At 43.2% G+C, this 16,118-nt stretch overlaps 1 protein-coding gene across 2 annotated transcripts in view; it reads right to left on the reverse strand.

The window, feature by feature from the left end:
• The window catches only part of ANTXR1 (ANTXR cell adhesion molecule 1), a 220,520-nt gene that overhangs the window by 58,519 nt on the left and 145,883 nt on the right, over positions 1-16,118 (reverse strand). For both annotated transcript variants that reach the window (XM_040414454.1, XM_040414453.1), the window contains 2 exons: positions 10,900-10,995; positions 9,203-9,370 (listed from right to left, as the gene is read on the reverse strand). In XM_040414454.1, coding sequence (XP_040270388.1) covers positions 9,203-9,370; positions 10,900-10,995 — 264 coding nt within the window. The remainder of the gene's footprint in view (positions 1-9,202; positions 9,371-10,899; positions 10,996-16,118) is intronic.

Genomic DNA, 16,118 nt, shown 5'->3' on the forward strand with positions numbered 1-16,118 from the left:
GCCGGAATGGTGTTCTTTTCCTGTGCTGGCATCAGCCTCAGGGAATAAACTGCGCATGTGCTAGATGGCATGCACGAGATTACGGCGCTTCAACTATGTGACATCAGGAGAATGCTACCACTCATCATCAGACACTGTCAGGTAACATCTCCTCCAGAGTTATCCTCCAACTGGTTCACACCCCCATGATGACTTCTCCAGGCCATGACTTCTTGCTGCAGAGTCTGCCAGCCATATGTCTTCAGCTTCTCGCATTATCAAACAAATTTTCACCCTACATACTAACACAAACACCTCTTAGTGCCACCTTCTGTGCCATGCATATAGCAGCAATATACACTGTGCCCCAGAATACAGCCATGCCACATACTATACCCCCTGAAAATAAAATGCCACACACAGTACCCCAATGGTAGTACCCTTATAGATACTTCATGCTCTGTGCCCCCTGTATATATTGCCACATGTTCTGTGTCCCTTATATAGAGCCTCATGCTCTGTGCCCCTTTATATAGCGTCTCATGCTCTGCGCCCCCTTACTATTTCATGCTCTGTGCCCCCGTAGTTCCTCATGATCTGTGTCCCCATACTGTGCCTCATACTCAGTGCCCCCATACTGTGCCTCTTGCTCTATACCTCTATAGCTCCTCATGCTTTGTGCCCTCCCTACAGTGCCTCATGCTCTCTGCCCCCCCCCCCATTCTGAGCCTCTCTGTGCCCCCATACTATGCCTCTTCTGTGCTTCCATTCTGTATCTCTCCTGTGCCCCCATGTATGCAGAGCACACTGCATAATTCTTACCTTTTCCCAGTCCTACGACCTCCTCCCACAATTTAGTCTTGGTCTCTATAGAACGTTGCAGGCAGTTCGATGAGGCCCACATCACAAGGTGCAGAATGGCCAGGCAGGGAACCAATGGTTCCCTTGTCCTGCCAGTGCTGAGGCGAATGCGCAATTATATTTGCGTCCTGTGAAGACAGATATAATTAAGTGCAATGGTGCCTGAACACCTGGTGACCAGGTGCCTGGGAGAGGGGGCTGTATGGTGCCCCTTCAGAAGTGAAGGGTAGTGCACCCTGTGTGGCTCTACAGGTCACACACTCCTAAAGCCAGCCGTGTTCATCTCCCACCAGGCCCCATAGCATGCGCTGCCTCTAAGGTAGGTATACCACTGTCCACCACCCTTGGTTCCTGAAGTACAGTATAATAATTGTCAAATTAAAAATGATTCACTTATTTTGCCCTGTTGTCCCCATAACTTCAATCCCAGCAAGCTCTATGGGTTGTTGCTCCTTATCAGAGTAGGATTCTGGTTTGCTGATGGATTTCTCTGGTTTGCCTGATATACACAGTCATATTTTAAGGTTCTGAGAAGGATCATACATTGACTTACAGGATAGATGCCTATAAGTGGCACTAGATAGGCAGTTTTCTTCCTTCAGGAGGAGAGCTATATGTTTTCCCAGGAAGCATCACCCTTCAAGAGGACCTGTAACCTCTCCTGATAAGTCTGTTTAAGCAACCACTTGCACTCCCTTTGGAGTATCTGTTATTATGACTCTATGTTGTTCTATTCCACTACTAGAAGTTTATGAATTAGTACCTAGCAGTCTGCAATGAAGGTCCAAATGGGTGTTACCTGTTGGAAGGTGTGTCCCAGCACAGTCTGACACTGGCAGCACTGATTGGATAGTGTAAGACTTTGAGGAACACCACTTCATTGCAAATTTTTTGTAATTCAGTCTTAACTTCTAACAGGAATAATGTATTTATACCAGGCAACTCACATACCGAGAAATCTCCTGCTTTTCTTTACACCATATATTATAAAACTGGCTGCCCGCGGTGTGCCAGTTGTGCAATCTGAACATGAATCTATACAGATACCATTGATATCAATAGAAACTGTAAATCATTTATTTTTATTGAGCTCTTCTATTGGTGGCTGCCCTAAAGTGCAGTGAATCTATGTTGGAAACAAGAAAAGCAGTTCAGTGCTGGGTCTCTCCTCCAGGGTCGGTCTTAACCACCTCCGGACTGCCTAACGCAGGATTGCGTTCCGGAGGTGGCAGCGCTGCGCAGAGTCACGCATATACGCGTCATCTCGCGAGACGCGAGATTTCGCTCAAAGCCGGTCCGCGCATGCGCATCGCGGGCCGGCAAAATTAAAAGAAGTATTTCGTCACCAGCCTGCCAGCAACGATCATTGGCTGGCAGGCTGGCGATTTTCAAAAAATCCAATCCAAAGTCATATAACAGATCATATTAGTAAATATGATCTGTTATATGGCTTCTCTGCTCCTCTGCTGGTCCTTTTCGTCGGTTGGATCCAGCAGAGGAGCAGACTTCACAGTGAGTAGCACCAACACTACACCTTAGCCCCAGATCACCCACCTGCACCCCAATTAACCCTTTGATCACCCCTTTGATCGCCCCTGTCAATCACTAGTGAAAGGAAAAAAAGTGATCAGTGTAAACTGTCACTTTTTTTTTTTCACTGGTATTGGCTGTTAGGTTTTAGGGATAGTTTAGGCCCCTTGGTTAGGTAGTTAGCGTCAGTTAGCGCCCACCCCACCGCACCGCAGTCACTTTTATTCGCTGTTTAGCGTATCGCTAATCAGCATTTGTACTTTTATAGTATCTGTAAGTGATCAAAACTGATCACGGTCAGATCTATAATAGTATTAGTGTCACCTTAGCTCGCCCTCCACCCAAAACGCAGTGTTTGCCCGATCAGGCCTGATCGGTCGCCCACACGTGCGTTCACCCACGCCCGCCCCACCGCAGTGACAAAAAATATATATTTTTTGATCACTGCACATTCATTTTACACGCACTGCGGCGATAAAAAAATCAGTTTTGATATTTTTTATCAACCGCAGCAGCCTCCGGTACTTCGCTAGCCTCCCCTTTGTAAGACAGGTTTGCTTTTTTTCTTGGGTAGTCTCAGGGAATACCCCTAAATTTAGTAGTCCAAAATGTCAAACAGGGGGTATTCTTCTGAAGAGGCCTACAGGATTCTGACCCAGTCGGATGAGGAGTGGGAACCCTCATCTGACGAATCTAGCGGGTCAGAATATGAACCTGTGGAAAGCAGTGGCTCTCTGACCCAAAGTTCGGACGAGGAGGTGGAGGTCCCTGGCAGCACCAGGCGTACCCGGCCCCATGTCGCTAGACCACAGGTTACGCAGGATCCGCTTCAAGAGCAGCAGAGTGGGGCTGTCGCTGCCGGATCACGTGGTGAGGCATACACCAGCAGCGCAGCCCTTCCTGGACCTAGTACCAGCACTGCCGTACAACCTGGTGAAGTAGCGAGCACCAGAAGGGCAGTTGAAGCTGGTACGGTGGCACGTGCAATAGTTACCCCGTCGCAGCCACCGCAAAGACGGGCCCGTAGAGCCCCTAGAGTCCCTGAGGTGCTGGCAAATCCTGATTGGCAGTCACCAACTTCAGCCGCACCAGTAGTTCCCCCTTTCACCGCCCAGTCTGGAGTTCGGGTTGAGACGGCTCAAATCGGTTCGGCCCTGGGATTTTTTGAGCTGTTCTTGACTGCGGAGCTCTTGGACTTAGTCGTGGCAGAGACCAACCAGTATGCCACACAATTTATAACCGCTAACCCGGGAAGCTATTATGCCCAGCCTTTCCGGTGGAAACCAGTCCAAGTTTCCGAAATTAAAATTTTTTTGGGCCTTCTCCTCAACATGGGCCTGACAAAAAAGCATGAATTGCGGTCATATTGGTCAACGCACCCAATTCATCACATGCCCATGTTCTCTGCTGCTATGTCCAGGACACGATTTGAGACCATCCTATGTTTTCTGCATTTTAGCGACAATACCACCTCCCGTCCCAGAGGCCACCCTGCTTTTGACCGGCTCCACAAAATTCGGCCCCTCATAGACCATTTCAACCTGAAATTTGCAGATTTGTATACCCCTGAGCAAAACATCTGCGTAGACGAGTCCCTAATACATTTTACCGGGCGCCTTGGCTTCAAACAATACATCCCAAGCAAGCGTGCCCGGTATGGGGTCAAATTGTATAAGCTCTGTGAAAGGGCCACAGGCTATACCCACAAATTTCGGATCTATGAGGGAAAAGATCAGACCCTGGAGCCGGTCGGTTGCCCTGACTACCTGGGGAGCAGTGGGAAGACAGTCTGGGACTTGGTGTCACCCTTATTCGGCAAGGGGTACCATCTTTATGTGGACAATTTCTACACAAGTGTGGCCCTCTTTAGGCATTTGTTTCTAGAACGGATTTGCGCCTGTGGCACCGCGCGAACTAGTCGCGTGGGCTTCCCCCAACGGCTTGTAACCACCCGTCTTGCAAGGGGGCAGAGGGCTGCCTTGTGTAACGAAGAACTGCTCGCGGTGAAATGGAGAGACAAGCGTGACGTTTACATGCTCTCCTCCATTCACGCAGACACGACAATCCAAATTGAGCGAGCAACCCGTGTCATTGAAAAGCCCCTCTGTGTCCACGACTATAATGCGCTCATGGGAGGGGTGGACTTCAATGACCAGATGTTGTCTCCGTATTTAGTTTCCCGCAGAACCAGACGCTGGTATAAGAAGGTGTCTGTATATTTAATTCAATTGGCGCTCTACAATAGTTTTGTTCTCTACAGTAAGGCTGGGAGAACAGGATCCTTCCTCAAATTCCAGGAAGAGATCATCGAGAACCTCCTTTACCCAGGAGGTTCCGTGGCCCCATCCACCAGTGTAGTTAGCCGTCTACACGAGCGACATTTCCCCAGTGTCGTTCCTGGTACCTCAACCCAACCGTCACCCCGAAAAAGATGTCGTGTCTGTAGCAGGAGTGGAATAAGGCGTGACACCCGCTATTTCTGTCCTGACTGTGCTGACCACCCTGCCCTATGCTATGGAGAGTGTTTCCGGAAGTACCACACACAGGTACACCTAGCATAGGGATCACATCTCACCAGGACAGGCACACAGGGCTATTAGGGCCCATTCACTCACAGCTGCTGCAAACCTCTCCTTTCACCTGGGATAAAGTGCATAACGTACTTCGCCACATCTTTGGGCGATTTGTGCTTTGCACATTGTCCCATGGGGAAGGAGAGGTTTGTTCTATAAAAGGTAAAAAAAACTAAACAAAAAAAAAAATACCGGTAAGTAAAAAAGTTAAATGTTCAGTTAAAAAAGTTTAAAAAAAGTTTCTATGTTCTGTTCAACAGTTAATAAAGTTATTGCTTTGCGGCCTGGTTTTTTCTTTTTTGTTTTGTTTTTTTTACCTTTCAGGTGGACCAACCGATCGACTAGCTGCAGCACTGATGTGCATTCGGACAGAAGCATTGCGCTGCTGTCAGATTACACGCAAGTCGGTGTATGCGGCGCTGCAAGACGAGATTTCTCCTCTGCAGTAAAAGATACGTTTGCCGAGGCATATGAGCTGAGGAGGTGGCGGTGTTCATATACTTTGGCAAACACTTTGTATATATAAAAAAAAAAATCCCGGCAATGATTTATTCATCCACATCGATTGATGTGAATGGAGAAATCTGGTTTGCCAGGGCATACGAGCTGAAGTGGGTATGGATGTTGGGCGGAGCTCCTATGTCCTGGCAGACGCCTTTCCCCTCCTTTTTCTTTTTTTGGCAGAGATTTTTTCATCCACATTGATCGATGCGAATGAAGAAATCTGTGCCGTTCATTTTTTTCTTTCAGCCCAGAACGGAAAAAAAAAATCTCATTACCCGTATGCTCAATATAAGGAGAATAGCAGAAACTCCTAATGCTGGGCATACATGTAATGATTGCGGAGACCCTCAAATGCCAGGGCAGTACAAACACCCCACAAATAACACCATTTTGGAAAGAAGACACAAGTTAGTGGAATATGAGACTTTGTATGAAAAAAAAAAAAAAAAAAAAAATCATCATTTTACACTAACTTGTGACAAAAAATAAAAAATTCTAGGAACTCGCCATGCCCCTCACGGAATACCTTGGGGTGTCTTCTTTCCAAAATGGGGTCACTTGTGGGGTAGTTATACTGCCCTGGCATTCTAGGGGCCCAAATGTGTGGTAAGGAGTTTGAAATCAAATTCTGAAAAAAATGACCTGTCAAATCCGAAAGGTGCTCTTTGGAATATGGGCCCCTTTGCCCACCTAGGCTGCAAAAAAGTGTCACACATCTGGTATCTCCGTACTCAGGAGAAGGTGGGGAATGTGTTTTGGGGTGTCATTTTATATATACCCATGCTGGGTGAGATAAATATCTTGGTCAAATGCCAACTTTGTATAAAAAAATGGGAAAAGTTGTCTTTTGCCAAGATATTTCTCTCACCCAGCATGGGTATATATAAAATGACACCCCAAGACACATTCCCCACCTTCTCCTGAGTACGGAGATACCAGATGTGTGACACTTTTTTGCAGCCTAGGTGGGCAAAGGGGCCCATATTCCAAAGAGCACCTTTCGGATTTGACAGGTCATTTTTTTCAGAATTTGAATTCAAACTCCTTACCACACATTTGGGCCCCTAGAATGCCAGGGCAGTATAACTACCCCACAAGTGACCCCATTTTGGAAAGAAGAGACCCCAAGGTATTTCGTGATGGGCATAGTGAGTTCATAGAAGTTTTTATTTTTTGTCACAAGTTAGTGGAATATGAGACTTTGTAAGAAAAAAAAAAAAAAAAAATCATCATTTTCCGCTAACTTGTGACAAAAAATAAAAAGTTCTATGAACTCACTATGCCCATCAGCGAATACCTTAGGGTGTGTACTTTCCGAAATGGGGTCATTTGTGGGGTGTTTGTACTGTCTGGCCATTGTAGAACCTCAGGAAACATGACAGGTGCTCAGAAAGTCAGAGCTGCTTCAAAAAGCGGAAATTCACATTTTTGTACCATAGTTTGTAAACGCTATAACTTTTACCCAAACCATTTTTTTTTTACCCAAACATTTTTTTTTTATCAAAGACATGTAGAACTATAAATTTAGAGCAAAATTTCTATATGGATCTCGTTTTTTTTGCAAAATTTTACAACTGAAAGTGAAAAATGTCATTTTTTTGCAAAAAAATCGTTAAATTTCGATTAATAACAAAAAAAGTAAAAATGTCAGCAGCAATGAAATACCACCAAATGAAAGCTCTATTAGTGAGAAGAAAAGGAGGTAAAATTCATTTGGGTGGTAAGTTGCATGACCGAGCAATAAACGGTGAAAGTAGTGTAGGTCAGAAGTGTAAAAAGTGGCCTGGTCTTTCAGGGTGTTTAAGCACTGGGGGCTGAAGTGGTTAAAGGGGTTGTCCCACGAAAAATATTCTACAGTTTTCAAACCAGCACCAGGATCTGAATACTTTTGTAATTGCATGTCATTAAAAATTTTGCATAGCCACTGAGCTATTCATTGAAATCTATCTGCATAGCGCCACCTGCTGTTTGTTCTTTTTCTTATTTCTTTGACCTGCTCACTGAGAAGGCCGCACATGCTCAGCTTCATCCTTCATCTGCCTCCTGAGCTGTGATAGGGAGAGCTGAGACACGCCCCCTGATCTGTGATAGGGAGAGCCGAGACACGCCCCCTTAGCTGCAGCAGAAAAGACATTACCCTTGAGCTGTCAGCTTGATATAAATGTAGCAGAGCAGTGAAGGGGGAAGCCGTATACCGTTAGTGGTCCTTGGGACATGAAAGGGAGGCTGCCCTTACACATAGCTCATTGCCCTTGTCATAATGACACAGATAATAATCTATTCAACAGGATTAGTATGAATGTTATGCAAAACATACAATGATTGAACTGCCTATCCAACAGAAGTGACCAGTTACGCATTATTGTAGATATATCCCAAAATGGTGCCTAAAAAGTACAATCCCTCCTGCATAAAATGCCTAAAGATGTGTTAAATTTACTAAGAGGCCTTGGTGCATCTCATGCCAGCATGCTTCTTATTAAGACTGGCATAACTGGCATAACTGTGCAGTCAGTCTAAAGATGTGCCTACTATATCACAGTGCTAGACATCTTAGACTAACTGTACACTACCTACTGGTTCATTTAACTTGGTGCAATTTTGGAGCACATTGGCCTGCATTTACTGTAAGTTAAACAGACTAGACCTGTAGACAGGGAGTCTTTAAATGTGCCAGAATTATCACAGTGCATCAGGTTGTATGGTAAATGTGGCACATCTATAGACTGATTAAAAGTTTAAGACAATGTTAAGTTGTCTTACTTTCACATTTTTACACCAAACATTTTGGCACATTTCGGTACAAAAAGTGACATCTTAGGCCACACCGCTTCTCCGCTAAGCCATATCACTTTCCACCAAGCCACCTCCCACGTCAAGTGAGTCTAAGAAAAAGTAGATGCGACTTTTTGCATTTTGTGCCAACCCAAATTTACACACAATTTCCTGCTAAACGAATCCCTTTGTTGGACGAGGCACAAAATGTGTCTAGATCTAGAACACACAATTGTGGGGTATGGCATCTACACCAGAGTTCGGGCGCATTTGGATCAGAAACCTGCCCCAGTGTTTTTGAAGAACTATGACCAGCTATGGTTTACAAAGAGTTTGTAGTTGCTGTCCTACTCTGTATTTTTATGTAACCTAATGGAGTAAAAAGATCCATTATTTTAAAATTTCTATTATTTTAATTTGTATTTAAGCCTAAGACTAGATAATTAGCTGCTATAAAGGATCTTTACCATTATGGCTCATACCCACAATCACATTACATATCGATCCCAAGTGGCACAGAGCCACAATGAGCCGATGATGTTACCCTATAAATGCTTCTGTCCTATGGTGATATTATATGGAGCTATTGTTGTTGCATGGTTGTGTGTCTGCAGTGTTGAATTTGTGCTTTGCATCATGGGGGAGTATTTAATAGAATTCAATTGAGATTGAAAAATCTCATTCTTGCACCCGGACATGGGAAAACCTCCATATGATTACTATATTAGAACGATTTTTTTCTGCCAAAAATATTGGGAAGGAGAGCTGACTATAAAACAGAAAATACCTTTGAGCTTCTGCTGTATCTATAATAAACACCATACAGAAATATAAAGTAAAATGCACAGTACCATACAGACCTTCACACGTGCTGTTCACGCATCTACATAGTGTACCAATTGCTACCAATTCTTCATATGGCCAAGTGCATAGGCCCTTACAGTCACAGTTTATTTGAAAACAGTATACACTGATCCTACCTTAATTGGGGAGTACCACTTTCTAGAATAATTCGACTTCCCATAATTGCTGTTGAGAATCTTTGGAGATGGAAACTCAAACTCTTGTTCTGGCATCTTCACCTTGGCATTCTTGGCTTTCTCTAACTTAGCTCCTTCTTCTGTGGAACCTTTTTCCCCCCAACGCACCTATACATTGAAATAAAACTTTTTAGCAATCAATGTAGGTACTACACTTTAGATCCACAAACTGGGAATAATATTTGATAGTATTACATTATTATGTAGCCATATAAGATTAGAGAGGGGACACCATGGTGCCTCACCGGTTAGCACTGTTGCCTTGCATAACTGTGGTCCTGGGTACAAATGCAAACAAGGACAAAATCTCCATGCAGTTTGTATGCTCTCCTCATGTTTGTATGGGTTTAATCCCATGCTATTACTTTGACCATGGAATGTGTTGGTGTCTGAGATAGGGAAATTAGATTGTAAGCCCCATTGGGGAAAGAGGCTGATATAATTAAGCAATGGGAGATAAATAATGAGTCTAACATAGGGTCTACACCTAACAACATTATTATTTAAACAAGCCTTTGGCAAACATTAGCTCTGTAAGTACAGGCCTGTAACATATGGTAGAAAACACACTTAAAATCCCCACTACTAAATGCAAAACGTAACTTTGTAAGTAGATGAGGGAAAACAGTGTAAGAAATGTATATTTAATATTTAAAGAGGACCTTTCACCGATTATTACACTATGAACTAACTATACAGACATGTAGAGCGGCGCCCGGGGATCTCACTGCACTTACTATTACCCCTGGGCGCCGCTCCGTTCTCCTGCTATGCCCTCCTGTATCTCCGTTCCCTAAGTTATGGTAGGCGGAGTCTGCCCTTGTTCTTCTGTAGCGCTGACCAATTGCATTGCAGAGCTCACAGCCTGGGAGAAAATAACCTGGCCAATCTGCGCTGCGATTGGCCAGCGCTAGAGCAGAACAAGGGCAGACTCCGCCTACCATAACTTAGTGACTGGAATCTCCGCCTACTATAACTTAGTGAACGGAGATACCGGAGGGCATAACGGGAGAACGGAGCGGCGCCCGGGGATAATAGTAAGTGCAGTGAGATCCCCGGGCGCCGCTCTACATGTCTGTATAGTTAGTTCATAGTGTAATAATCGGTGAAAGGTCCTCTTTAATTAAAAAGGCCAGGATTTTTAAAAAGCACTTGTTGGTATGGATTTACTCCATAATTTGAAGTATAGAATATTAAAGAACCCAAGTTTTTCAAAGACAGAGGCATTCTTAGAAATCATCTTTCAGTTCTCCCAAGGGTCAAGACATATCAAAGTGGATTAAGACACCATGGCCTGGGCTTCCTAATTCCCATTTGGAGGATCCTCCCTTATTTTGGTTCCAGAAGAATATTCTATGGAGTTCACTTCATGGGAATATTTCAGTGATACTGACTTTGCTAAAATTTCTGTACAATTTTTATGTATTTAAATATATTAGATTACCTTTTTACAGCCTAGTAAAATGATAAAATACAGAGATTTCAGGAAACACTTTGCTATGGGTCCAGTGCCGATGTATTACCATGTGACACAATGCAGGCCATAACTTTAGATTATAATATTTTAGTCATATACAAATACACAGTGTTGGAATAACCACAGAAAATATATAACTAGGGAACAGAAGTTGTAATACCTCCATCCTTTTGATTCCTCCCACTCCTCGTCCTCCATAATAAGACGCATCCACCGTAGGCCACTTCTTTTTAGGCATTCCATCCTCCTCTTCCTCCTGTAATGAAGAGACAAATTTAGGTCTGGGATGACTGTGGTCTAAAATAAAAAATAATCATTCACTCTAATCCACTCTAATCAAAGTCTTTGCATTTATTTAAAGGCAATGTCCACCCTCGAGCACCATTTTGGTGGTCAAAATTCTGTGCTCATTCATTTCCTAATATATTTTGAAGAAAACAATTCTGACTACCTGCAATCATTAGAGGGAGCTACTGCACACTGTTAAACATCAAACATAATATGCAAATTAGGCCTTTAGTGCAAAGGCGTCACCATTGCTCTTGTGGCACCCAAGCTCCACTCAATTCTATGGCCAGCCCCTCCATGGCTGCTTTAAATGACAGGACCAGGCAGTGGGAAAGCAGTGATGGAGGGGCTGGCCACAGAAAGAAGTGGAGCTTAGGTGCAGCAAAAGTAATGGTGACACCCTCATTGCACCAAAAGCCCAATTCACATATTAAGAAAAGTATCATAGCATTTTAATCATATGAACCACAGCTATGTGTGTATGCTAACAGTGTGATAGTGAAGTCACTGGTGACAGATTCCTATTTAATAATTAAAACAATACACAACTTTACAACTTGCCCCCCCCCCCCCCCTAGTGGCGGCTGCTAGTAGCTAGATAACTATGTTTTAAATCTACATCTGTGCTGAGGATTTGGAGCTCCTTATCAGAAAGCTAAAGCTCACGGTGCAATAAAAATAAATGAAAAAAATAATTTGCAGAGAATTTAAGTGTTAAAATGTGGACATTCTCTTTCAGGTATGATGCTGAAGTAATATATACATGACATGGCTATTGGAGAGAAAATTTCACAATATTGTGTAGATTTGGATGATTTCCTAAGAAGCATGGCAAATAAATAAGTGGAGACAAAAGAAAACTGAGATTCTTCAATATCCTCCTGGGTACATTCCATTCTTGTAATAAATAATCTTTAAAGCCCAGCAAAGAAGGGACACTTGTAAAATGCATTCTAACAGCTCTTGCACAATCATCTTGACATTTAAAGGGACTACAGCAAAGTTAATTAGAACAGATGTATTATATGTGATATTTCATGTAAAGCACCCACTTTCAAAAATACCAATCAATTAAAAGTATAAATGCACAGAAACCCCTTTACTGTTTTGGAGAAACAGGGACTTAGCATTTACACTGCTTGGAAGAGTGAAATTGCTGAACACATTTAGTAAATGTGTGAGGCAGATTGCTTGTAAGGGAAGGAACCCAAGGTAATCCATACCTCCCATACATAAAAGGTGTACAGTCGTGGCCAAAAGTTTTGAGAATTACATAAATATTGGAAATTGGAAAAGTTGCTGCTTAAGTTTTTATAATAGCAATTTGCTTATACTCCAGATAGTTACAAAGAGTTATCAGATGAATTGCATAGTCCTTCTTTGCCATGAAAATTAACTTAATCCCAAAAAAACCTTTCCACTGCATTTCATTGCTGTCATTAAAGGACCTGCTGAGATCATTTCAGTAATCGTCTTGTTAACTCAGGTGAGAATGTTGACGAGCACAAGGCTGGAGATCATTATGTCCGGCTGATTGGGTTAAAATGGCAGACTTGACATGTTAAAAGGAGGGTGATGCTTGAAATCATTGTTCTTCCATTGTTAACCATGGTGACCTGCAAAGAAACGCGTGCAGCCATCATTGCGTTGCATAAAAAAGGCTTCACAGGCAAGGATATTGTGGCTACTAAGATTGCACCTCAATCAACAATTTATAGGATCATCAAGAACTTCAAGGAAAGAGGTTCAATTCTTGTTAAGAAGGCTTCAGGGCATCCAAGAAAGTCCAGCAAGCGCCAGGATCGTCTCCTAAAGAGGATTCAGCTGCGGGATTGGAGTGCCACCAGTGCAGAGCTTGCTCAGGAATGGCAGCAGGCAGGTGTGAGCGCATCTGCACGCACAGTGAGGCGAAGACTTTTGGAAGATGGCCTGGTGTCAAGAAGGGCAGCAAAGAAGCCACTTCACTCAAAAAAAAACCATCAGGGACAGATTGATCTTCTGCAGAAAGTTTGGTGCATGGACTGCTGAGGACTGGGGCAAAGTCATATTCTCTGATAAAGCCTCTTTCCGATTGTTTGGGGCATCTGGAAAAAGGCTTGTCCGGAGAAGAAAAGGTGAGCGCTACCATCAGTCCTGTGTCATGCCAACAGTAAAGCATCCTGAGACCATTCATGTGTGGGGTTGCTTCTCATCAAAGGGAGTGGGCTCACTCACAATTTTGCCCCAAAACACAGCCATGAATAAAGAATGGTACCAAAACACCCTCCAGCAGCAACTTCTTCCAACAATCCAACAACAGTTTGGTGAAGAGCAATGCATTTTCCAGCACGATGGAGCACCGTGCCATAAGGCAAAAGTGATAACTAAGTGCCTCGGGGACCAAAACGTTGACATTTTGGGTCCATGGCCTGGAAACTTTCCAGATCTTAATCCCATTGAGAACTTGTGGTCAATCCTCAAGAGGCGGGTGGACAAACAAAAACCCACTATTACTGACAAACTCCAAGAAGTGATTATGAAAGAATGGGTTGTTATCAGTCAGGAATTGGCCCAGAAGTTGATTGAGAGCATGCCCAGTCGAATTGCAGAGGTCCTGAAAAAGAAGGGCCAACACTGCAAATACTGACTCTTTGAATAAATGTCATGTAATTGTCGATAAAAGCCTTTGAAAAGTGCGTGTAATTATATTTCACTACATCACAGTAACAACTGAAACAAAGATCTAAAAGCAGTTTAGCAGCAAACTTTGTGAAAACTAATATTTGTGTCATTCTCAAAACTTTTGGCCACGACTGTATATATGTTAAGTGAACTGAATTAAACTGTATTGTATTGTGCCCTACACTATCTGTATGTACCGGTAATCCAATGCACTAAATGTGTTAATTGCTGCCACTGTAGAAGAATAGATGGAGAAAGGTTATAAACGGAATGCAGGAAGTGAGTCAGTGTGTGGCTGAGACCACAAAGACTGCCTAGGGAGTCTGTGTATCTCAGTCAGGAAAATGTAGCCCCTAGGAGCCAGGCTCAAGAGCCTGATGAATATATGCGTAGTAAGCACATATGAGATAGTGAGGCCTACTGTGAGACTAAGTGAAGGTCTGGGCCTAGTCAGTCACCAAAAAGCATGATGGAGGTCTGAGATAGAGGCAGTGTCATTGTGTGAGGATGGTGGAAGAGAATGTGAGATGGGTGCTGAATTGGAAACCTTCAAAAGGGTATCTCAAGAGTGTGACAGTGCTGCACAGGCTGGTGAGTTTGAGAGACTTTTGCATGGGAGTCAGTGGCTGTATATTGTTTCTTAAACATTGTTATAGCCCTAAGCAAATTTATTGAGCACTGATTACCCCACAGCAGTCTGAGATACTTTTCATGCTAGTGAGATGCTGTAAAGATAACCAGTGTCTGTAGACATCCTGCTGCTGTCAGTGGAAGAGGGGAGGTTGCCAACCAAAGTTCCTAGTGGCCAAACATTTTTCAAGTGTTCATGTTAAAGTCTACACTGTGCTGTTATTATGAGTAAGACTACGTGTTACTCTAAAAAAGGCAGTAACCCTATTCATGGACTTTGAACTTGAATGGTGTTGCCAGAGGCCTCTCTGTAGTTGAAGTGTAATGGTCTGCACACATTGCATGCAGCTGTGTGTCGTTTGGAGTAATTCCACAAATGGGAAGTGACCTAGTGGTTGTAGAGACCCATTTGAGTAGCCAGGACATCAATATACTAGTGGCTTGTGCAGCCTCGTGAGTTTGCCTCCCTTAGATTCACAGTGGTAAGACCAGACTCCAGTAGGATTTAATGATGGGGAACACAGTCCTCCAGACCCCAGCAAGGGAACAGTTCTATTGTTCTCATATTCAGGAGTATTTGCCAACCAAGTGTAAGAAAAACCATTAAGTTATTTATACGTCTTCAAGTGACTGTAACCATTAAGCTTATGGGTAACTTAAATAGATGCTGTCAAGTGGACCGCCACCATAAACTACAGTAATGAGTGAATTATTCCTAACAGCAAATTGGCTATGCAATGCATACAGAGGACTCCTGAGTGTGCGTACATAATGGAGAGGACTAGTCCTCTCTATGCATTGCACAGCTGGTTAGTGGGCGCAGAGCAGAGGAAAAGGAGTCAGTATAAAGGTAAAAATCTCTGTTTTGAGCTCAGAGTCAATAGCGCTTGAACATTCATAGCTGTGGTGCTTGTAATGATAACTTTGCCACCAATGTGTGATTGATATGGGTTCTAACCACTGTAATCCCTGACGGTTGCTAGCATGAAGTGGTGTTGGTAGACTGTTTTCAGCCCTGCCAGATTTTCATCAGAGGCCACAATATAGTCAATAGATGACCATACTGCCCTGAAAAAGCTGAGTGGAGGCAAGAGATATATAATGCGTTACCCAAAGCTAATAGCTGTCAACTGAGCAATTATCAATTTCACAGCTATCGCAACTTTAGGGTCCATACTGGGTGGGCATTCTAAAATGAATGAAGTTTATTTACTTCTTGAAAAATTAGTGAAGAAGTGAATTGCTCAAGATTTGCTCATCCATACCTGCTGTAGTTCTGATAAGAAGTTCTTCCAAAACTGCTTATCTACTGCCACCAGATACACATCATAAAGACACAGAAAAGAAAATGCAATGATGTGCAAAATGATTGTTTTTGTGCTATCTTCTATCCTTTCTATTTTGTGTGCTTTTGTCTTTGGATTCTTCTTCCCCCACAGAATCTCTCATAACAGGAAATACCAAGGTCAAGGAGATGTCCTTCATAATCTCATGATGTAGCAGCACTCTACCTGCCAGCCAGACCAGGAAAGCAATCACAACCGGCTCAAAAATCCTCCAGTAGAATACACACGTTACTGCTCCCAGCTATCATGCCTCATTATTCAATCAAAGGTCATGAACTGGTGAGGAACCAAAGATATTCCCTTAAGAGACCTGGTAGATAAATCAAATGATGCGTTGCTGATTTTGTGACCATAGAAGACCCTAGAGGACAATTTATTCTCCACTGCTTTAAAATGCACTTACCAGCTGATATATGGGGTCCAGGAGACTAACTCTTGGCATTTAGACAGTATT

Source organism: Bufo bufo, chromosome 1 (genome assembly GCF_905171765.1).
Source record: "Bufo bufo chromosome 1, aBufBuf1.1, whole genome shotgun sequence".
Classification (NCBI taxonomy): Eukaryota; Metazoa; Chordata; class Amphibia; order Anura; family Bufonidae; genus Bufo; species Bufo bufo.